Raw genomic sequence first — 24,479 nt, forward strand, 5'->3', positions numbered from 1 at the left:
GATCCTACAATAGTTTCTGTATTGGTATTATTGAACATAATCACAATTACCACTAGATTACATTAATAAAGAAGAATAGGCAGATTCTCAAGTACTATTTCTGTCTGCTGTTACTTCTTGTATCAAAGTAATCCACTGATAGTTGTCAGTACACCTAGAATAAAATAAATTGATTTTTTTTAAATCATTTGATTTCTAGAATAAAAATGAATCAAAGTTCATTTCATGAGCTGGAAAAACAGGTCTGAAAACATCCATGGAGGCAACTCAGTTTTGAAATGTAGATGTTGTCCTAAAACCATCTTTGTACAAATCACCTGTGAGTGATTTTTGTTTTTCTTTGCTTTTACAAGGCTCACAGTCTCAAATGACTTGATGCATGCTCAATCATCCAGGTAAGAAAATCCCCAAAGTTTGATTCTGTTCATCTGGACACATTTTCAGTGGGAGAAATGTTTCATCACCCATCCAAGTGCCTTCTTCTTCTCCTATAGTAATAATTAACTGAGGATGCCTACTCATTTTATGAATCATAAACCACTAGACAGTTAAACCGGGCAGACAGACGAATCAACATATGAGGTAAAAGTACATAAAAAAAGCCGAGTTAAAGCGTAGTGTTAAGAAAGGTGACGCACTAGAGCGACATGAGGAAAAAGTTCTCGATTATGATCAATCTCCTCTGTTTGGGGAGTCTGCTGACCACTCTTATCTGGTACACGTTGGAGGACAGGTGAGTGACTAATTACCTTTGTATCTTATAGAGAAACGCAAGAGGTCACGAAACAAAGTATTCTGATCAAAAGTAGCTTATAGCACTGTGATAAACGCTTCCCAACAGTTGGTAAGCTGTGTAAAATGCTAATATAAGCCTGAGGTTGCAGAAATACAAACATGCCTAATTTAAGTAGAAATACACATTTCATATTTGTTAAAAAATACTCCGGTAAAAGCTGAAGTACATGTCTTCATGTCTTTGTCATTCATTCTTTCACACGTAACCACAAACCTCAGCTCACCCTGTATTTCCTTCTAAGGCAATAACATAGTGTTTGGTATATGTTTGTTTTGTTTACGTTGTTCTTTTGATACGAGTTTTGTTGTGCAGTGAAAATAAGGTTAGAGTCACATGACGGGTTTACTCTGACTACACAACATTATTGGTACTGATTTGTAAATAACTGGACATGAATAACTTGTATATTAGTATTATACTACAGTATATTTCTAATTAACCTGGCTGCACATAACTTCTTTTGACAATACTTTTTTTTAGTTAGAATGCATTTTGAAAGAAAGGCAGATGTAAAATGTAAAGTGAAATACAAAGTCATATATAGTATGGTGTTGTAAATAGCTGAGAAACCATAAAGTGGGGAATCTACAAAGAGGTACTGAACCTTCAGATGTTCCTGTAGCCCAGGGGTGTCCAAAGTCCAGCCCGCGGGCCGCAGTTGGCCCGCAGTGCATTTTTAATTGGCCTTCAAGTAATTTTATAAATAGAATAGAACAGCGGTCCCCAACCCCCGGGCCTCGGACCGGTACCGGTCCGTGAGTCGTTTGGTACCGGGCCGCGAGAGTTGAGGCTCAGGTGTGAAATGTATGGTTTTCAGGGTTTTTATCGGTTTTCAGCGTTATTCTGTTATCGTTTTTATTGTTAACTCGGTTTTCCTGGGTCTTTTCACGTGTGTTATGAATAAATCTTCTTTTTTTCGGTACCGGCACTAGTTTTACTTTGTTGTATTTATCCGCGATACCTTAACCCTTTAAGACCTACCATAGAACCAAGTCCGCCAGAGCTTATATTATATTTTTACATGCTGTAGTGCCATTTTTGGGAGCATTTCAAGTTGATATACATCAATACAACCATTATAGCCCAAATTTTAATAATATGTATGCATTAAGTGCTTAGTAATTACATAAATTGCAAAAACGTGCAATAAACTACAAAAAAATTGAAAATCGTTTTTGTTTTTTTAACATATATTTCTAGTTAGAGAAATTTAAGAGGCTTATCCCTCAAAACTGTAAATACAAAAAAGTTGCACAAAATAGTTTCACACCACAGGAAATTTATTTTGAGTGTCTTCATAGTTTTATTTTTGAAATACACCAATTTTTATATACTGCAGGAAAAACGAAAATAAATATTATAGTGCAAATTTGCAAAAAAGCAGCATATGCATCAAAATAAACTATTTCCAGCAGTGCAATTTGAGTTTTAAGCATCCCAGAAACGACACAGAAAGTCATAAAGTCAAAAATAACTTTGAAAAACACCAGTATAGGCTCTGAGGCCCTGATAGTAAAAAAAAACTACATTTCCGCGAAATGACATCACTTCCGGTTTCGGGCAGTTAATGGCGGACATACGAAAGTTCGCGCTGACGTCTATTCCAACGTAGGAAGTGTTATGAACAGCTGATCGGATCGGCAAAACGTGTTTCTGGAATATTATGTTTTTGTTGCTGCAAGCGCTTTTTATGCAGTTTTTGCAAAGCTATATGTGGAAGAAAACCGTGACCTAGGACAAGCTGATGGCATAAGATGTAAGTACAACTCCTCCAGTTTCATATGCAAAAAAAATTATTGCTCTAGCTTACGTGGTTGCAGAGCTACGGGATTTAAAAATAGTTACGCAAAACGGAGCGTGCCCGCTCCAACCGGTTTTAAAGGGTTAAAGGTCGGTCCGTGAAAATATTGTCAGGCATAAACCGGTCCGTGGCGCAAAAAAGTTGGGGACCGCTGGAATAGAATATGGCCCGCACTTCAACTTTTGCTTGAGTGTATTGCACTTCTTAGTTTTAACACCAGGGGGAGCTACTGTTGATCAAGGCAGATGCTCTACCAAAAAGGACAATCACAGAAGAAATTTACCCCCAAGTTACCAAACATGGCAGAACCAAAGAAGCGAAAGGTAGAAAGTGAATGCAGAAAATTTCAGACACGGTGGGAGAGTAAATATTTCTTCAAAGAATTCAAGGGAAAGTGTGTCTGTTTGATCTGCACTGAAACTGTGGCAGTTATGAAAGAGTATAATGTACGACGTCATTATGAAACCAAACATCAGGCCTATGCATCCTACACTGGTGCTGAGCAAGAGCAGAAATTAAAGCAAATGGTAGCTCTCCTGCGGGGTCAGCAACAGTATTTTTTTCGTGCTCAAAAGGTCCAGGAAAAGGCTCCAATAGCAGCTATGAGGTCGCCCAACTCATCGCAAGACATGACAAGCCTTTTTCAGATGGAGACCTCATAAAACGCTGCCTCATTAAAGTCACCGAAATAATGTGCCCGGAAACAGTGCAGGACTTCAACAACGTCAGCATGTCCAGAAATCCAGTTGTGCGACGCATTGAAGACTCGTCAGCCAACATTAAACTGCAACTGTGTGATAAAGCTGTGCTTTTGATTTTTACTCCATCGCATGCGATCCGAGCACTGATGCCACAGACACTGCACAGCTGCTATTTTTTTGTGGGGAGTGGACGAGAGCACGAGCGCTTTAGGTGAGTAAAAAATATATTCCACAGTACCCGTGTGTTAATAAGCATGCATGTGCAGGTACACATGCTTCAAATATCAATAATGCGCATCAATTCTGTCACTACCCTGCTTTTGCGCACCACTTTCTTATATGCGTTTTTCTTGTTAACACACAGAGTACACACCGCTGTGCACAGCGCACGCACACGCAGAGTCAGCTGATCTCATCTGATGCAGATCTGCTCCTTGATCAAGTGACATTTGTCTGGATTTTTGGCACGAGTGGCGCACGATCAGCACCGCGGCTGGATGGCCCGATTTACATACCCAGCGCAGCTGATACTCACCGGAATAATTTACTAAAATTATTCACTCCTGTTATTAAGTCCAGTTCAGTCTGTTAATGTTGATAACAGTTTCAAACGAACGTTAATAGGTGTGTTGCTAAGCCTAATAACTTAAATAACAAGCTTGAAATGTACCCGTCCCATTTTCCCCTTTATTGTTTTTCTCTGTACTGTAAATCTTCTGTCCAAGAAGTAATCTGCTGCTGTTCTGAGAATGAGCTACCAAAGCTTTTTCTGAATAAATCAATAAAGATCCATTTATGGAAAGCTGTGATGAAGGCAGTTTTGTCTTTTACTATATTCAACAATATAACACATTTGACCACTTTTAAATGATTTTTCTAACTTTAATACACTACAGTTAAGGTTATATACCTAATTTCTAGTAAGTGGCCCAGCCCCTCCTATATTTTTATGTATGTGGCCCTCAGTGAAAAAAGTTTGGACACCCCTGCTGTAGCCCAAACGAGACATAAAGGACCTCCTTTCATTCAGCACATAAAAAAAAAACAACCAACACTGCGCTTCCAATGGGGTCAGTAACCCTGCACATGACTTCACTTATTGTGTAACATCTCTCTTTTACCACCGCAACAACTGTAAATCAAATCAACACTGCAGTGTTGGTAGAAACAACAGTAGTAATATACCTGTAGATTTTTTGCCCCCCCACCCCACTTCCCCTTTCCCCCTGCGCGTCCATGTGAGTGCGCGTACGCGTGAATGGACTTTGCACGTGCATGTGAGTTCGGGGGTCATGTGAGTTCACATGTGTTTAATAGTGTTTAAAACAAGGATTGTATAGGTCTCAGCACTCTGTTATTTAGACATAGATGATTTAATTTAACTAGTTTAGGGGTATTTTGCTTTTTTCTTTAGTGCTCCGAACAGTCACAGGAGCAAATAGTTTTAAACAGAATGCCACAAACAACATGTAACCCTTTAGAAATAAACTGTGATACTTCTAAAAGCACATATTCACACCTAGCCACACTAGCACTGTATCAACCCCCAATGTTCCTTTAATGCAACTAGTGCTATAATTATCTACTACTCACAAACACACTGCAACAGTAAGACTTGTTGATTACACATAGATGATTTAACTGTTTTAGGAGCATTTTGCTTTTTTCTTTAGTGCTCCGAACAGTCACAGGAGCAAATAGTTTTAAACAGAATGCCACAAACAACAGGTATTCCTTTAGAAATAAACTTTTCTTGTGCTACTTCTAAAAACTGCATATTCTTAACTAGCCACACTCTGCAACAGTTAGACAGAGGGGGTTACAGGTAGGCCCCCAACAGTCAGCAAAAGAAGTCATAAAACAATAAAAGCGGCCTCCTTATTAAGAGCATCCCAGCACTCACATCCCAACTGTAGTTCCATAGTTTTCAACCTTTTTCATTACAAACAGTTCTTTTATCTTATCATGTCAGAGGCCAACTGAAACCAAGTCCACCTATATAAAAACACCCCATCAGACACACAGTATTTTCCTCAGCACTTCACAACTGCCGCAAGGTATAGCGTTTTAACTTTTTATTTTTTCGGATCCCAGACACAGTGGTGTGAGGTAGTTAGCTGTTCATAAGAGTTTAATTTAATCAAACCTCATTTTACGGATCTAAGTGGCTCCTCATCACCAGCCAGTTCACCATTTTATTTAAATATCAGAATTTTCGGAATGATGATCCAAGCGGGACACAGAGGCTGCTAGTTTTAACGCACCAGAATGCAAATATAAATAAAAGCCTGACTATCCTGAGAGCCTAGCTGCAGCGACACCTTTCTTTCACACAGTTGCCTGGATGTGCGTTGAGCCGACTACCCGCACACAGCGTTTCTGACAGTCGCGCGTTGCTTATACAACAGAGAAAAGCAACAATACAGAGTGTTTCTCTGCTCCAAGACATCGGCGGGCCTTTCACACGGTAAGCATGTTTGTTATACCCAGCGCATAAATGTCTGTATGTCAGTGCTGATTATACAAACCCTGTTTAAAATGTCACACATATGTTGACCAAAAACAAATCCTCTAAATTTGCAAAGTTACTGATTTAAAAATATATTTTCGAATTTTTAGTTGCATGACAAACATATGATAGACTCTTGAGCGTATTTATTTATATAGCTACATTCACAATGGTACAACCACGTTAAATAAAAGATGCCCAAGCACTAAAGCACTCTAATGCAAGCCTCTGAACTGTATGTTGGTAAGTGCACGAAGTGTACCTCTACAGCTGAAAACAGTTTGTATCCATACTTTGAGGATCTGCTGAACTGTTTTAATGTCACTTTTTTGACAAACTGTAGATGATGAAATCCTCTTTATTGGAGAAACTGTCCCTAAGCTATTGTTGCTCATACTTACTGAGTTCCCTAACTACTTCCTTACTATGTCAGTAAACTTTTTGAACAATAAAAGGTGTGGTAGATTTAAAGAAACATCCTAATTGAAGCAAAGGCAAAAAACTGGAATGAATTTTATGTGACTGTGACTGTGAGCCCTATTAATGATCAATGGTAATTGAAGAGGAAGCTGAACCCTGGCTCTGGACATTTTCATGACAAGTGACAGCGCAGACATCTACTAATGAGAGAACATGTTTTATCATCATAAACACTGTGATATGAAACATCGTTAAAGTGTCACTTCAGTAATGTTGACTCATGTTTTTAATAGATGACTTTAAAACACTAAACACTAACTTCAGTGGTTTGTTTTAAGTTTACAGGATATAACATGTGGTATGACGATGAGTCGTTCTCACAGGCCGTGTTATGTGTATCCATTATCATGTATGCTACTTTGCTCTGTGGACTGTAAAATGTTTCATTGTGTTCATGAAATAAACCAGACTTTCACCGTCTGCATCTTTTACTGTTTTTCTGCTTTTGTTCACTCCAAGTTTGACAAAACCCACAGACATCCAGAGTTAACTCACTAACAATGTGGAGCAGTCTCAGTGTATTTAGCTGCTTTTTCCCTAAACACAACCAACTGAGAGAAACGCTTGTAGTCCTCACTTTGGTCATTTTGAACACTGAAGGAGATTTGTTCCATAGACACCTTATACTAGTGTTTCCTGCATATGTTCTTATCGGGGCGATCGTGGCTCAAGAGTTGGGAGCTCGCCTTGCAATCGGAAGATTGCTGGTTCGAGCTGGTTCGAGCCCCGGCTTGGACAGTCTCGGTCGTTGTGTCCTTGGGCAAGACACTTCACTTCACCCGTTGCCTACTGGTGGTGGTCAGAGGGCCCGGTGGCGCCAGTGTCCGGCAGCCTCGCCTCGTCAGTGCGCCCCAGGGTAGCTGTGGCTACAACGTAGCTTGCCATCACCAGTGTGTGAATGTGTGTGTGAATGGGTGAATGACTGGATATGTAAAGCGCTTTGGGGTCCTTAGGGACTAGTAAGGCGCTATACAAATACAGGCCATTTACCATTTACTTAATCCATCACTACTATGTTCTATTTAAATCCAGATTCCTTTTATAGTTTGCAGTGAAATTTGTTAAACCGTTGCTTAATGTGACAGAAGTACACGTCACTCTTTACTAACACATTGTAGATAAGTTTATTGCTGAACCACACAGCTAGCAGTCTCACTCACTCTTTAGGTTTTTGAAGTTTTGTGTGTGATGGTTTAGTCTATCAAACCTTACCCTTTTCTCCCCAGTATCACAACAGTATCACTCCCAAAGTACGGATCAGTAAACAACCAATGATTCTAAAGCCAGAACAGAAAGATACAGTTGGAAGATGCATGATTGCGTTTTTATGACGCATAGTAAAACTACCCCCTCTTCTTCTTCTCTGTGTTGTTGTTGTTCTTGTGTGTGTGTGTGTGTGTGTGTGTGTGCGTGTGTGTGTGTGTGTGTGTGTGTGTGCCTTAGAAGTCAAATAATACATTAGCCACACTTAAAAACAACCATTTGAATTTCATTTAGAACTGAGATTCTAAGTTGTAAGCAGAACTCTTGTGCTCAGCCACAAACATGTTTCCCCACTTTCACAATGCTGAGGTGTCAAATCCACAACCCCCAACAAATGGTTTGTTACACGCGGGTGTGAAGGGCAAGCTTTACTTACACAGCCTCACACACAGTAGATTTTTAAAGTTTTTGGGTACAGTGGTTTAGCCACAGATGTAACTTATACTTTTGATAAAGACCACTCCACCTGTTTATTTCTTAAGAAATTAAGCATCTTTATTAAGCTTTTATTTATAAATGTCTACACAATAATAGACACCGTGTGCTCTGTGACATTATAGTCTTCTACTGCTGCTTCCATTGGTTTGCATTTTAAACTCCCAACCTTTCAGGTTGTTATGAACGACTTATATTTCTAACATTTTGTGATGTAAAAGTGAACCATGTGGGTTTTTTAATTTTCTGTGTGATGGAAGGACTTAAGACACGAGTTATTTAAACAATTCTAAATGACAGTGTGATGGCCATAGTACTTAGTGCGGGTCAAATATGTTAAGGATAATGTTTCTCAATGTAAAATTGCAAAGAACCTTTGGATAGATTATAACATCTTGTAAACAGTTACCTCAGATCCTGTACTGTCAGATCTATGTATGTAAGGTAAAACTTTCCACAGTACTTCCACTTAAGTAAGTAACGAAACACATAAAGTCACCCTTACCAATAATCCACTGCTCCTTGAAAAAAGTAGCACAAACAGACAACTGACTCAGCAATGATGAGTAGAGCTACCCCGAGGCCGAGACTCAAGCGGAAGAAAATTAAAAGTTTTGGTTTTTGTGGCACGAAAAATTAAAGAAAGTATGTTTAATAATTCAACAAGACCCACACCTTCAACACATGTACATTCAAATTTTGAATCAGACTAACATCACTGTTGTTCATTAGTTTTTAGCCTCTCTCAAAATTCATTTTATGACCTTTATGTTTCCAGCCGATAAGGACAATTACTGCATTTCAAATGTGCGTCCAAAGGCTTTAAACATCCGCTTTGTCTGTAACGACAGTATCAAACTACAGAGCATTGTTTTTACTAAAATTCAACATTTTCAGATGAAAATTTGGCTGCTTTTTTCACTGTAACACCCCCCTCATTGCCATTTTTAGGATATTCTTGGTGATCCCATTTTTTATATTTATGCTTTTGGAGTAAGCGTATCTAATACACACGTTGTCACTGTGTTTTGTACTACCAACTGTGAGGGCTCTGCTTTTACTTTGAGCAGTCTGTTTTTATTTTGTCTTGTGAGAGGGGATCTTTCAAACAAGATCCTCGTCAGTTTGATTTTGTTACCACAAACTTTGTGTAAAGTTCACAACAGAGGTAAAGAGATTTAAACACACCAGTTTAAGGAGGCAGCGGTTGGACCAGCTGCACAGGACAGGTGAAGCAGAGAGTGTCAGGGGAGATGTGCAACAGAAGCAGAGGGAACATTTTACAAGATGATAAATGGCAGATTTTGTTGACAAGATTAAAAGACACGTCTGTCAGAGTTCAGCAACATTTTAGTTTGATTAAATTAAAGTTTTTAAACTACACAGTGTTATTTTCTCCTCTGATATTGTTATCATATTCAACATGTCAGTGATGGAAGAACGAAAGAGTATAAAGAAAAATAGTAAACATGTGTCTAATTCAACTCTTCCTGTGGACCTTAAATCATCCTTTAATATGTTCGGTGTTACAAACTTGAAGAAGCACAGAAAAGATCATCAGACATTAATCTAATCAGTTTTCAGCCTTCATTCATATTTAAATCTTTCCGGCTAAGTGCAATATTTGATATCGTTGGCCATAACATTTTATTACAGCTATTATTAAATGGAGAGGCCTCGTCACACACTGAGGTTAATTATGAAGCTCCACAGGCTTCTGTGCAAAGACCAGTTCTGTTTACATTACACGTGCTTTAGAAGACATAGCGTACATTTTCACTGCTATGCATATGATACCCACTTTTATTGGTTAAACTGTCGGGATGTCTTAGACACATAATGAGCTTTAATTTTCTGCTTCTAAGTTCAGATAAAACTGAGGTTATTGTAACGGGGCGTAAAAATCTTAGAAACACTGTCTAACAAAATCCTTACTCTGGACGGCATTGCCTTGAGTCGTCTGTTGTAGTGATTTGGCACATTATAAGTAAATTGAAGCACACAATCCCGTCGCACAACATCAACATTTATTTATATACAAAAATAAAAATGCTTTTTTACAGAAAAGAATTGTAACTTCATATTTTATCACCGATTACGTGGGTACATGTTTTTTAAAAATGCACTAAATGTAGGATACCATGTTTGGCAAAACGCAGGTTACACGTTTTAAGAAAGAAAAATCAGAATACATGTTCAGAGAAAACATTAGCAGCCTCCTTTGTAACACTCTGTGGCCAACTCTACGGTTTATGAAAATTGTTGCCACTCCTACCCGCACCCTTTAAGATCAACCCACTTCCAGATTACGGGGGGGGGGGTAGATCAATACAAAGGATTGGAGCCGGTTTTTTGGATTTTCACTTGTTGTTGGCTTTAATATGAACAGTCACATAAAATTCATTCCAGTTTTTTGCCTTTGCTTCAATTAGGATGTTTCTTTAAATCTACCACACCTTTTATTGTTCAAAAAGTTTACTGACATAGTAAAGAAGTATAGGGAACTCAGTAAGTATGAGCAACAATAGCTTAGGGACAGTTTCTCCAATAAAGAGGATTTCATCATCTACAGTTTGTCAAAAAAGTGACATTAAAACAATTCAGCAGATCCTCAAAGTATGGATACAAACTGTTTTCAGCTGTAGAGGTACACTTCGTGCACTTACCAACATACAGTTCAGAGGCTTACATTAGAGTGCTTTGGTGCTTGGGCATCTTTTATTTAGCATGGTTATACCATTGTGAATGTAGCTATATAAATGTGCTCAAGAGTCTATCATATGTTTGACATGCAACTAAAAATTCAAAAATATGTTTTTAAATCAGCAATGCTGGGCATACACTGTGCGATTTTTTCATTCGCGTGATTCAGCTCCTGCTCAAACTGTACGATTGACTCGCAGGGGTTAGAAGTTCATAGGTCACGATGCAGGGTCTCACACTATACGGCCCGATGCTCTGATGCGACCTGAGTGCTCACACTGTGCGTACATGCACAACACGTCGTGTTGCTGTTTCCGGAAGAAGAACCCGGAAGTCAACTGCCAATAAACAATATGAAGAAGAAGAATCCGGAACTGGGGAGACTGGGAAATTTGAAAATGCTCACCAAAGAGAAACGTGCTGCCTTAGCAATGTGTGCCATTCTGTGTGCAGAAAGATCTAAAAAGAAAAAGCGACTGCGTGTATGGACAAGGAAATGGCTGGGCAAACGTGGGCAGTACGGTCTGTCAATTCTACAACGAGAACTGGAGGTAAGCAGCAACAGCTAAATTTCACTTACCTACAGGACTTTATCTGCATGATGACGGGTAAATGTTTCAAGACATCTGACGCTTCTACTTTCAGTAGGCAACCTTTAATTTTAGCCTATTAGTATTTTATTTAATTGGATTACTGGCCATTAACTACAGTACTTTTACATTTTACTTGAGTAGCATTCTAGTGAATGACTTGAACATCTACCAAAGTGATTTTTGGGACATCTTTCTGCTTTATACAACATTGGTTAAATATCAGTCCGACTCTTTAATTATCAATAACATTCAACCACTATTATGTCGCTTTGTTATTGGTGTGTTCTTGACTTTGACTTTGTTCTGTGTAAACAGGTAGATGATATGAGGGGTTTTCGGGACCTTCTCAGAATGTCTGTGGAGGACTTTAACTATCTTCTGGAGAGGGTTAGTCCTGCTATCATCAAGAAGGATACACACCTCAGGAAGGCCATCAGCCCCAGGGAAAGGCTTTCAGTTACCCTACGATTTTTGGCAACAGGCAAGTGTGTGGACATGAAAATTCTGTAATGCTCCCTATAAACTGTATCACTTTCTACTTGTCTTTCACAGACACCATCAACCGAGTCTGAGTGGAAGGCCATTGCCAGAGACTTTGCAAACAAGTGGCAATTTCCACACTGCCTGGGAGCTATAGATGGTAAACACATCTTCATCCAACCCCCTCCCAAGAGTGGCAGCATGTATTTTAACTACAAGTCCAGGTTTTCCATCATTCTTATGGCTGTTGTTGATGCCAATTACAAGTTTGTGTATGCAAGCGCAGGGACACAAGGTAGGGTCTCTGATGCAGGAGTGCTTGCCCATTCAGACCTGAAAGAAGCAATGGACACAGGCACACTGAACTTTCCCCCTGCTGATACCCTGCCAGGCACTGATGCTATGATGCCACACATGCTAATTGGAGATGATGCTTATCCCCTCCGACCAGATCTCATGAAACCATATCCATTTTGAAACCTTAACACCGATCAGAGAATATACAACTACCGTCTGTCCAGAGCACGTCGCGTTGTGGAGAACGCTTTCGGAATTTTGGCGAATCGCTTCAGAGTGTTCAGAACAACAATTTGCCTGGACCCAGACAAGGTTGTCACCATTATCTTTGCATGCCTTTGTCTGCACAACTATCTCCGGGACCACAGATCTGACGCCTATGTACCACCTGGCTATGTGGATTCTGAGGATGCCAAGCACCAGCTGGTCAAAGGTGCATGGAGAAGGGAGGGAGAGCTTCAGTCAGTTTCAATGGGCCTTGCACGGAACCCCTCAGTGGAAGCAAAGAAACAACGTGATGTCCTTTGCGAGTACTTTGTCTCACCTGCAGGGAGTGTTTCATGGCAAGAAGACATGGTGTAGGAAGACAGAAGGGTTTTTTGTTTGTTTTTTTGTTTAAATTGCCTTGTTTACTTTCCAAAATTTACTAAAATGAAAAAAAAATCCCTTTGTAAATACTGACAACAATAAATCTACCTCTGGGAAATTGCAAAAATGTTTTGCTTTATTACATAAATACAAAAATATCTTCCATCAAATTGTGCAAATAGTTCTGCAACACTCCACAAAATTGAGGTAGGAAAGACACATAGTAATAGTGTCACAAAGAAAATTCTAATGTACAATTTGAATTAACTGTTGGAACATTTAAAACATTTGAATGAAGCTGTAATTTGAATGGACTGTGTTTACAACAGGAACTAGTAAAGTTGAACTAGTAAACTCGAAAATATTCTTAGATATAACTGTTTGAAATTTATTATTTAAGTTACTCAGAGTTGAGCATTTTCAGAAAGGACATTGGCTGGGTTGATGGGGCCTGGCAGTCTGGGGGGGGCTGGACCTGATGAGGTTGGGTGGGATACCAAGGTGGCCTAACCTGCGAGCCTGCAAATTGAGAATGGTGGCCTCCCTGCTCAGCCTCCTGCGTGTCATAAATCATGTTCATGATGTTTCTCTTGAGCCGCAGCTGTAGAGCTCTGTCCTTTATGTTTCTCAACTCTGAGGCTACTTGTTGGCCAAACAGCTCCTCAGAATCTGCATTAGATGCCGATAGCGTTTGCTGGACCTGCTGAAGCAGGGAAAGTCTGGTCATCTCAATGCTGTGCTCTGCTGATTTTGGTGCATGTTTTTGCACTCTAGGTCTTTTAACAAGCCGACCTGTGGACTCTGAGATTGGTGGACTGTTTGAGGTGTTTTCCTCTTCCTGGCTCACTGAAACTGGGCTAGTGGTGTTTGAAGACATAAGGACATCTGCTTCAATTCCCATAGTGGACTGATCCTCATCTCCCTCCTCTGTTGCGCCTATGTCCTCTGACTCTGTTCCAAGCTGTAGGAAACCGTACCAAAAGCAGACAAAGGGAAAGTGATAAAGATCTAAACAGTATTAGTTACATCAGACACTAATTTTACACTGTATATTTTGTGGCATTTATTTTACTAAAAACATTTCAACTGAGAATTACCTTTGACATCATTCACCACAAATATCCCTTCATAAGGTGTGTGTATCTGTGTAAGCTTTTAAACTACTTGGTTATGAACTTACTTTCAGAGTGGACTCAGTCTGTCTATGTCTATGACATGTGCCTTCAAGATATCCAAATGTTTTAAGATCCAGGTCTGTTTGGGAGTTGGTGGTTTCTGGCCACTGCCACTAGGTTTCGGTTTGAGCAGTTTGCCATACTGCATCCGAAGTGATGCAACCCGGGTTTTCACCTCATTCACTGAAAAATTTACATTAACATGTACTTTTTATTTAAATAGTTCAGATTCAAAACTCTCCTCATACTAAAGTTAAAACTGCAGTTTGAGAGAGTGTTTACTTGGAAATTAATTATAAAAATAAATATTTCTGAAAGTCGATTTATAGGGTTTTACATCTGTCTCTTTCTCTCCCTCTCTTTCACTCAGTCACAAACACCACTACCACCATCAACTTTGCTAAATTGCTAGTGACAAAAAATTACCAGGAAGCTGCAATTGGGCAGCAATCTCCATCCAACTCCTGTCACGTTTGTTGCGGTCATGGTAATTTTTTGAAGCCACATCAAAAAGGCTTGGATGAGCTTGCCAAAGTTCAACCAGTTGTGCCTCCATCGCTTGTGTCCAGACAATACGCTGCACTGCTGTGCTACTTCGTCTTTTTCGCCGACGTTTATGTGTTTGCGCGTGCGCAGTGCGAGCGGCTGCGGTGACACCCTCACGACGGTCGTGAGGATTTCCTCACTTCCAAGCGATTGATGATCGGGAGCTGGTCGTGAGGTATTAATCGCTTCTCGTTACCCCATGTATACTACATGATGCACGACACACGATGAAGGCGAAACTCGGGCCGATCACCAAAACGGTCGCACGACTCAAAAATCGGCTCAAAATGGGCCAAAAATCGCACAGTGTGAGCCCAGCTTAACTTTGCAAATTTAGAGGAATTGTTTTCGGCCAACATATGTGTGACATTTTAAACAGGGTTTGAATAATCACCACTGACATACAGACATTTATGCGCTGGGTATAACAGACATGCTTACTGTGTGAAAGGCCCTCTGATGTCTTGGAGCAGAGAAACACGCTGTATTGTTGCTTTTCTCTGTTGTACAAGCAACGCGCGACTGTCAGAAACGCTGTGTGCGGGTAGTCAGCTCAACGCACATCCAGGCATCCGTGTGAAAGAAAGGTGTCGCTGCAGCTAGGCTCTCAGGATAGTCAGGCTTTTATTTATATTTGCATACTGGTGCGTTAAAACTAGCAGCCTCTGTGTCCCGCTTGGATCATCATTCCGAAAATTCTGATATTTAAATAAAATGGTGAATTGGCTTGGTGATGAGGAGCCACTTAGATCCGTAAAATGAGGTTTGATTAAATTAAACTCTTATGAACAGCTAACTACCTCACACCACTGTGTCTGGGATCCAAAAAAATAAAAAGTTAAAACGCTATACCTTGCGGCAGTTGTGAAGTGCTGAGGAAAATACTGTGTGTCTGATGGGGTGTTTTTATATAGGTGGACTTGGTTTCAGTTGGCCTCTGACATGATAAGATAAAAGAACTGTTTGTAATGAAAAAGGTTGAAAACTATGGAACTACAGTTGGGATGTGAGTGCTGGGATGCTCTTAATAAGGAGGCCGCTTTTATTGTTTTATGACTTCTTTTGCTGACTGTTGGGGGCCTACCTGTAACCCCCTCTGTCTAACTGTTGCAGTGTGTGGCTAGTTAAGAATATGCGGTTTTTAGAAGTAGCACAAGAAAAGTTTATTTCTAAAGGAATACCTGTTGTTTGTGGTGCTCTATTTAAAACTATTAGCCTCTGTGTCTTTCAGAGCACTAAAGAAAAAGTAAAATGCTCCTAAAACAGTTAAATCATCTATGTGTGTTTGTGAGTAGTAGATAATTATAGCACTAGTTGCATTAAAGGAACATTGGGGGTTGATACAGTGCTAGTGTGGCTAGGTGTGAATATGTGCTTTTAGAAGTATCACAGTTTATTTCTAAAGGGTTACATGTTGTTTGTGGCATTCTGTTTAAAACTATTTGCTCCTGTGACTGTTCGGAGCACTAAAGAAAAAAGCAAAATACCCCTAAACTAGTTAAATTAAATCATCTATGTCTAAATAACAGAGTGCTGAGACCTATACAATCCTTGTTTTAAACACTATTAAACACATGTGAACTCACATGACCCCCGAACTCACATGCACGTGCAAAGTCCATTCACGCGTACGCGCACTCACATGGACGCGCAGGGGGAAAGGGGAAGTGGGGTGGGGGGGCAAAAAAGCTACAGGTATATTACTACTGTCGTTTCTACCAACACTGCAGTGTTGATTTGATTTACAGTTGTTGCGGTGGTAAAAGAGAGATGTTACACAATAAGTGAAGTCATGTGCAGGGTTACTGACCCCATTGGAAGCGCAGTGTTGGTTGTTTTTTTTTATGTGTTGAATGAAAGGAGGTCCTTTATGTCTCGCTTGGGCTACAGCAGGGGTGTCCAAACTTTTTTCACTGAGGGCCACATACATAAAAATGTAGGAGGGGCTGGGCCACTTACTAGAAATTAGGTATATAACCTTAACTGTATATCTGTGTATCCCATCTGTATAGCATATAGATCATCTGTACATATATATACAACATTACATCTGTATATTTGGTCTCTGTATAGCAATATAAACATCTGAATACTTAACTTATTTGTGTATACTTAACTTACTTTTATACTATCCTTATCTGTATATAATCTGCTCGTATTGCACTTACTGCGCTTGCACATCTGATTAGATGTAAACTGTGTTTTCTTACCCTGTATTTATGTGTCCTTACAGGCACAATCGCACACGTTTACACACAAATGTTACCAGAAACATATTCCGATTACTATATACAGATATACTATACCTTATGTATATATATATATATATATATATATATATATATATATATATATATATATATATATATACAGAGCTATTTAAATATGTGTTTCTTACTGTCACTGTTGATATTGATTATATATAGCCATATAGGAATGATATATGGGGATTCTAAATATCAACTTACTCTGGACCGCTTCTTCAAGTTCAAATAAGGTTAATGTCTTTATCATTAAAACTATACTTGAAACTTTAATTACTTTTGTTTGCAGTGACAGCATTTAGGGAATTCTACCGGTATCTAGCGATGGTTAATATTACACTCTAGCTTGTATCCAAATATCATGTCACATTTGAGCTCTGATTTTTACACTGACTCACTGATTTTTAAACACCATCATCATCTTAAATTGAAACTGATCTCTGGCACCACTGATGTGACTGAACTATGACTGTAAACACTAAAGCTGTTCTGCAACTGTTCAACATCAACAACAGCAATACTGTAAAGTTCAATGCAATACTGCAGACTAACTAAATTTCCCCTTGTGGGGACAGTTAAAGGATTCTTTAATTCTATTATGTTTAACCTGCACAAAACTGTCTGTGTTTTATAGCACAGCAGCTGCCAATAACACAGTTGGTATATTCGAGTTGACATTTGAGACTATTAAAAAACAAAACAAAACAAAACAAACAAACAAACAAACAAACAAAAACCTCATTGTGTATAGATACAATATCTGAAACAAACATCTCTCAAGTGAATTAAGGCATTACCTGTAATCTTTAAATTTCCAACAACTCATATACCCTTCTAATAATATCTTAAATATTTAACATACATAAGAACAGGGATCAGATTTAATAAATGAGTTAAGATCACAAATTACCTCCCAGGAGATGTAAACATAACAAGAACAACAGAAAAAAAAAAAAAAAACAAGACCAAAGAAGGGTTCAAGAAAGAGTCATAATTTTATCTGTCTTATTTGTTTCTCACAGTTTTGTCGAGCTTCACCGACCAATTCCTCAAAGAAGTGCCCCAAAGCCCTCTGAACTTTGTAAAGGCTGCAAGTAAGAGCAAACATTACCATGACTTGTTCATTAAGAAATTACATTGTTTATGTCAAGATTAAGTCATGTCAGCCCCCTGCAGGAAGGAGCAGGTCTAAGGAGCTTGGAAAGAAAAGTGTCAGAACTTCTTTATTTTTCTTGAAGACGTCAACATGGTCAACATGACCCCCCTTGGGGGACACTGCCACCACATCCACCATTTGCTCTTTCAGCTGAAGAAGATTCTCGGATGAGAGGTGAAACGTTTAAAAAGAAAATTTTTGAAAAGTCTAGACGCTTTTCTTTTTAAGCTCCTTAGACTACGATGACCTGGATGACTGAGAACCTTCACAGACACCCAGTGCAGGAAGGTTACTAAATGTACTGGAATGCTTGTGCATTACAGGGAAGTCATTGATAAAGTGAAAAAGCTCTACAATCAAACGTGGAAAAAGCATGAGGAGAATTACCACAGATTCAGGTAAGATCTAACATCCTGATATTATTGATTGATGGTTGAGTTTTATTTTTATGTGAATTTCTGGTTAATAATAAATAAATAAATAAAAACTGCCTGAAGCTAGTATGTGAGTACGAGCATGGAAGATGGCAGACTACAGGAAACACCTGCTATATATCCTCAGATGCAGACGAGGCAGGATTACTCCTAAAGGTCTTTAAACAAGCTCTTCAGTCAAGGCTAAGAGCCATTTGCTAAACGAAAGGGCTAAACAAATTTTACCGTCAATATGCTTAAAGTAGTTTTAGTTGAGAAGACACGTGAAAAGGGCACCTAATTCACTGAAAAAGCTTGACCAGCCCACAATTAAAAGTGTAAGACCAGCCAGAAAGAAAGAAAAGTTTGGTTTACTTGTTTAACAGACTCACACTCAGGATGTATACAAGTGGGTGAAAAAATTGTCTGACAGGCAACTAAATCAAGCAGAGAATAATCTCTTGCAAAAATGTTGAACTTTGCTGCGATGTAGAGACAAATTCCACTAGTGGAGCTGATCACAGCCACAGATTCAGAAACCTGAACCAACACTGTGGGTGTGGAAGCAGAGCAACTGCGAATGATGGTTTTGGCTCGCCTCAGCAATGCAAATCTTCCAGCATCCATGGAGGAGAGGAAGGCGGTCGTGTCGCTTAGTGAGGACAACATAACCGTCATCTGACAGACAAGAGCGGGCCCAAGATTTTACAAAACCAAAAAGACTACCATGGAAAACTTTGTCACTGCTTAGTAACAAAAACACTTATGACAAGGTTGACACGTCACAGTGAAAGGAGAAAGACCTGAACCGAGGAGGAGGGATTGTTGGGTTTTTGAGGAAGAAGACAAATATGTTCAAAGTACATTTTATTAAATTTGTTAAGCAATTCAAGGTTCAAGTTAAAAACAGCTGCCTTGTCTGTGCTCACTCAGGAGACCCAAATGAACAAAGAGCACCACACCCAGGCAGTGTACGCCTTTATTCCAGGTCACAGAAACAGAATCTTAACATGCTTGGTTGAAACAACTGAGGGTGGCCTTAGGTCTGATATCTGCTGAGGTTTCTTCCTCTGCACCTCTCTAGACGTCTCCTTATATAGACATGAGCCTTTTCAGGAAAAAACAAATCCCATTACCATAGCAACCACCTCTTGCACTCTGGTCAGACCTGCATACAGAGATAGGGAGGGGGAAAGGAAAAGGAAAGTGGGCAAGAGAGCTTCTTTATGGCCCTGTTTCTTCTAACAGAGTCAGCCTTAAAGTTTTGTACCTTCTGGTGCCATCACCAGTCCAGGCAGACCATCCCCCTCAAATTCCTCAGAGAAGGGGCTTCTGTCTGTGCCTGTTGTTGTCAGTGTTATAGACTACTTACTGCAATACATAAGTGTGTGCAGTAAAGGATAAAACAAACATGTGATGTTAATTTTGAGGTAATAGCCTTAAGGATAAAAATAAATTCCAGCTGGATCTAAAGGTAACTCTTGTAACTCTGATACTTTTATAATGGTGTGATTTCAGCCATTCCAGAGCTCTGTGTGAATGATTCTAATGACTATGGTCATGACGATTTGGATCATAACAATCATTAAAGTGGTTTGATATTCATGCAAAGGTACTGTTTAAAGCTGAGGAAACCTGCAGTCAGCTGAATAAAGAAGTGACTCGGATGTGTGGCAAAATGTTTCACCAACTGAAAAGCAAATATTCTGATGAACCCAGTTATCATCCTGGGACTTTTGAGTTGCACTAACAATGATCATGCATTTTTTGACAGATGCTGAGTGAGGCATAGAGAATTTAAGCCCCATGGGAGTGTCCCCTAAGAAACCTTGGCTAATTGTGGCCTACACCTGTTTTCACACCTTGACTCGTGTGATTAGGTAGAGGATCAACAGGGGGTCCATTGTCCCTTTTGGGGGTACACTCCCATAGGGCTTAAATCTGGGACTCCCCACTTAAACTGAAGAAGGTTGTCGTATGACAGGTGAAACGTCCTCAAGCAACTTAAAGAAGTCCAGACGCTTTTCTTTCCAAGCTCCTCAGAGCACCTCACAAAATAGATGGCTCTTAAAGTACCACCCTTATGACCGACATTAAAGTACACTAGTATAGGCCTATTTAACACTACATACAGTTTTGTCTCTTATATGAATGTTATTTATTTTAACTGTCATAAACAGGATGTGACAAGTGATGTTAATAACAACTGCACTGCATTAAAACATTCACAGCAGGTGGGATACCCAATCTTTAAGTGATGACGTATGAACTCTGAAACTACTCTGCGTGTTTTTAACATATTTTAATGTTTTGGTTTCTTGTTCTATTTAATCTGAACAAGCCCTCTTTAGAGGAAGCAGAGATGAGGTAGAGGAGGGCCAGAAAGTAGAGCAGGAACGTGAATGCTCAGAGGAGGACAAACCAGCTTCTGAGAAGCTTGAGCAAGGGCAAAATGGGAGAACCCAACATTCATTATGGATAAGAAGTAATATGTAATATGTCTTGATGCATGCTCAGTCATCCAGGTAAATAATTCTGTTCACGTAGTGTTTTCATTAGAAGAAATGTTTTGTCACTCATCCAAGTGACTTCTTCAGTCTCAGCTGACTGCAGGTTTCCCCAATCTTATAAACAGCACATTTGCACAATGACTGAAACCAGCACCACTGAAGGAACAATGAAAACGGGACAACCTGCAGACAGAAGAAGTCACTTGTATGAATGACGAAGCATTTCTCCCACTAAAAGCGCTACGTCCAGATGAACAGAGCACTCTGTAGTTGTGATTTGGTACAGGCGTATGAAGACAATCATTCTTCTATGGTCTCGGCGGGATTGAGTCCATCTTGTTACATTTAAGAGAGCTCTCACTTTCCAGAGGGCATCATTTGTTTACCCTGATCAGAGACATTAGGATCTTTTGCTACTTTGAAGGACTGCTTAAATTTAAAGAATCTATCTTGACTTCTTGAATTGGCTGGAACTAGGAACTACTAGTTTTGTAGATATGCCTTAATAAACAATACACTCTGACTTAATCTCAGTTTTGTCTCCTTTTGTCTGTGTTTGGTTTCTCATCAAATTACTGTTATGCACTGTTGTGAACTTTATCTGTCTCTGATTTGTCCATTCCTAAAGTTTTTACTGTCTCTCAAATCTTTCATCTTAACACCAAAAATAATGTTACACTTTTTATGCTTTGTTTTATTTGTTTCTCATTTGTTTTTAATTTATCAAGCTTACAGCTGAGCATCAATTGCAATGGATCCAACAATGGCATTGTCACTCAGGAAAACACTCCAGTGGGATCTAAGATTGTTTGTGACAAGGACAGGAGTGTCATCTCTGTGACCCCGGAGCTTTTCAAAATCTTTATAAAAGTATGTTATTCCTAAACACGGGAACAGGGCTTGAAATTTGCTATTTATGAATGTACTAGTATGAACTACGACAAAATTTGCTGCACGTTTCATGCCTCTGTTGTTCTTCAAATTTTCAAACATGATATGACTACGTTCTGGCTTCACGTGTTTGGTCACTTGTTAAATTGTTGCTTGTTCCTGGATCCTTAAAGGATTAAATCAAATCAGTTCCTAAATACAATGAGTAGTTGTCTTTAACACACTGTATGTTACAAACACTGTAACTGTTGCTCTTTTTGTAATTTATAATCTGTTGATGTCACTTCCAGGAGAATCCTTTCTCAAAAAAGAGATGGGACACTTGTTCAATTGTTGGGAGCGGTGGGATTCTGACAAACAGTGGCTGTGGAAAAATGATTGATTCAGCTGATTTTGTTATTAGGTGAGAAAGATGTTCACTGTACAGAACGGAAATTATGATGAGGACTTTTCTCTATAAGTAATATTTTATGTTTTTTTCAGGTGCAACCTTCCTCCTGTGGAAAACGAATTTCACAATGATGTCGGCATGAAGACTAACCTTGTGACAGCAAACCCAAGCATCTTCATGAATAAGTGAGCAATTAATGAACCCGACATCGAACTGACTTGTTAGTTTATGTCTTGTTGCTTTAAGTCATGCATTAATTTGCAGGTATGGGTCACTGATGGGACGTCGCCGGGCGTTTGCAGACAGTCTCCACCAGTATGGCAACTCCCTGCTTCTCTTTCCTTGCTTCTCCTATGGTGGTACTCGTCCGGTGTGTCAGCGGGCTGTGTATGCCATTGAGGACATGGATATCCCTATCCAATCAATCTTCTTAAATCCTAGGTATCTTGAAAGACTGGTCAAATTCTGGGAATCTCTGGGGTTAAAGGAACATCGACCTAGCACTGGGTTATATATGACTAGTCTGGCACTGGAAGTTTGTGAAACGGTGCATCTGTACGGATTCTGGCCATTTAGTAATCACCCAGATAGACTCTTTCCCCTGACTAACCATTACTATGATAATGTACCCTATGATAGGAAAGTCCATGCAATGCCAAATGAGTTTTCCCACTGGGTGGAGCTGCATAATAAGGGTGTGCTCAAGCTTCACCTTGGGGACTGTAAATCAGATCAGGTCTAGTTTGAATGTTGGAATAATAAAAAAGAATATGTTCAAGTATCCAACTGAGAGGCCAAGACATTTGCACTCAAATCCAAATGTATTAGAGAGATGTACGCTACATATTATTTCAACAGTCTTTCTTTTAATTATTGTTCCATTTCATGTGTTAGAAATAAGGTTTTTTTGCTAAAGTTTATTTTTAACATCATCTGCAATGCATGGTCATGATAAAGTTGATACACTCCTCGTTAGAAGGAGGGTATAATAGGCTACAAGAAAATAGAGACTTTAAATAGAAATTGAGAAATCACCATTTACTTTTAAGCCACTACTTCTGTAACAACGTTTATATTACTATGCTAGTGGTCACTTTTGGTACTGCAACAAAGACAATTGTCTGCAGCACTGACTGTTGACACTTTCAAACATAAACATTTTCAAGCATTTGTAAAAGGTTAAAAATGTGTGTTTGAGCCAGAAATATGAGTTAAACTAATAGTTAAAAAGTTAAGGGATAAGAAGCAGGAGGTCGCAGCAGATGGCCCCGCCCCTCCCTGAGCCTGGTTCTGCTGGAGGTTTCTTCCTGTTAAAAGGGAGTTTTTCCTTCCCACTGTCGCCAAAGTGCTTGCTCATAGGGGGTCATATGATGGTTGGGTTTTTCACCATATGTATTATTATAGGATATACTGTACAATATAAAGCGCCTTGAGGCGACTGTTGTTGTTATTTGGCGCATATAAATAAAATTGAATTGAATTGAATTGAATAGAAGAGCATTCATAACTTATTGGGATTTAAGTTCAGTTCATGTCTTCAAACAAGGTAAAAAAGGGACACCCAAGTTATATTGTTTGTGCTTATTATGTCTTTAATTGCTGAATCAGTGTTATCCACTACACTTTACATGTTCTATTGCATTACTTAAAGATACCACTAGATGGCGCATAATGCTCAGGAGGAGCATAAACCCCCTTTGAGGCAAATCTGCAGAATAAATCCTGCAGTTGAAACTGTAAACAAGCTCATGATTTGTGCCTCTTTATTTTAATACACAGCTGCAGGATCTAGGATTGCACACCTCCCGGCCACCTGTCAGACCAGGGGGCACAACACAGTAAACTTATCAATTCTAAATCCACAGAAAATTTACAGTTTTAAGACTTTGTAAGTTTGTTTACCTGTGAGCCTGTAGTACATTGTATTTGTTACAATGCAGCTAAAGAGTCAACTGTCACAGCAAGCTAGCTTTCACTAGATTGTTCTTTAAAACATACAGATGTGGCTCTAATCCATTTGTTGTCAGTTTTTATGACAGGCACAGATTCATCGTCATTGTCTTTATGGAAAGAATGTACATAAATGCAGTTAAGTTAAGGGGCGATTGTGGCTCAAGAGTTGGCAGTTAGTCTTGTAATTGGAAGGTTGCTGGTTCAAGCCCCGGCTCGGACAGTTTTGGTCGTGGTGTCCTTGGGCAAGACACTTCACCCACTGCCTACTGGTGGCGCCAGTGTCCGGCAGCCTCGCCTCTGTCAGTGCTCCCCAGGGCAGCTGTGGCTACAATGTAGCTGCCATCATGTGTGTGTGAATGGGTGGATGACTGAATGTAGTGTAAAGCGCTGTGGGTTCCTTAGGGACTAGAAAAGCGTTATACAAATACAGGCCATTTACCATTTAAACATTTGTCTAAAGAACTTATATATATGATAAAAATCTAATTTATATCTATTAAATATATAAAGTATTACCCTGAACAATGAATTTGT

The 24,479-nt window shown here is 39.3% G+C and overlaps 1 protein-coding gene across 1 annotated transcript; it reads left to right on the plus strand.

The window, feature by feature from the left end:
• The first annotated feature begins 583 nt into the window (after positions 1 to 583).
• Positions 584 to 24,086, plus strand: LOC100706512 (alpha-2,8-sialyltransferase 8E). Its single transcript, XM_019354464.2, has 7 exons — positions 584 to 733; positions 17,654 to 17,725; positions 18,111 to 18,185; positions 21,439 to 21,580; positions 21,892 to 22,004; positions 22,085 to 22,177; positions 22,257 to 24,086. The coding sequence occupies exons 1-7, from the start codon at positions 648 to 650 to the stop codon at positions 22,732 to 22,734; spliced, it is 1,059 nt and encodes a 352-aa protein (XP_019210009.1). The 5' UTR covers positions 584 to 647; the 3' UTR covers positions 22,735 to 24,086.
• The last annotated feature ends 393 nt before the right edge of the window (positions 24,087 to 24,479 follow it).

Source organism: Oreochromis niloticus, linkage group LG3, assembly GCF_001858045.2.
Source record: "Oreochromis niloticus isolate F11D_XX linkage group LG3, O_niloticus_UMD_NMBU, whole genome shotgun sequence".
NCBI classification, from domain to species: Eukaryota; Metazoa; Chordata; class Actinopteri; order Cichliformes; family Cichlidae; genus Oreochromis; species Oreochromis niloticus.

Bases quoted from the DNA above. Each gene is read 5' to 3' on its own strand.
- LOC100706512 (XM_019354464.2), top strand. From the start codon at position 648: ATGAGGAAAAAGTTCTCGATTATGATCAATCTCCTCTGTTTGGGGAGT. The intron at 22,005-22,084 runs GTGAGAAAGATG...TGTTTTTTTCAG, and splicing joins TCAGCTGATTTTGTTATTAG to GTGCAACCTTCCTCCTGTGG. The intron at 22,178-22,256 runs GTGAGCAATTAA...ATTAATTTGCAG, and splicing joins CCAAGCATCTTCATGAATAA to GTATGGGTCACTGATGGGAC.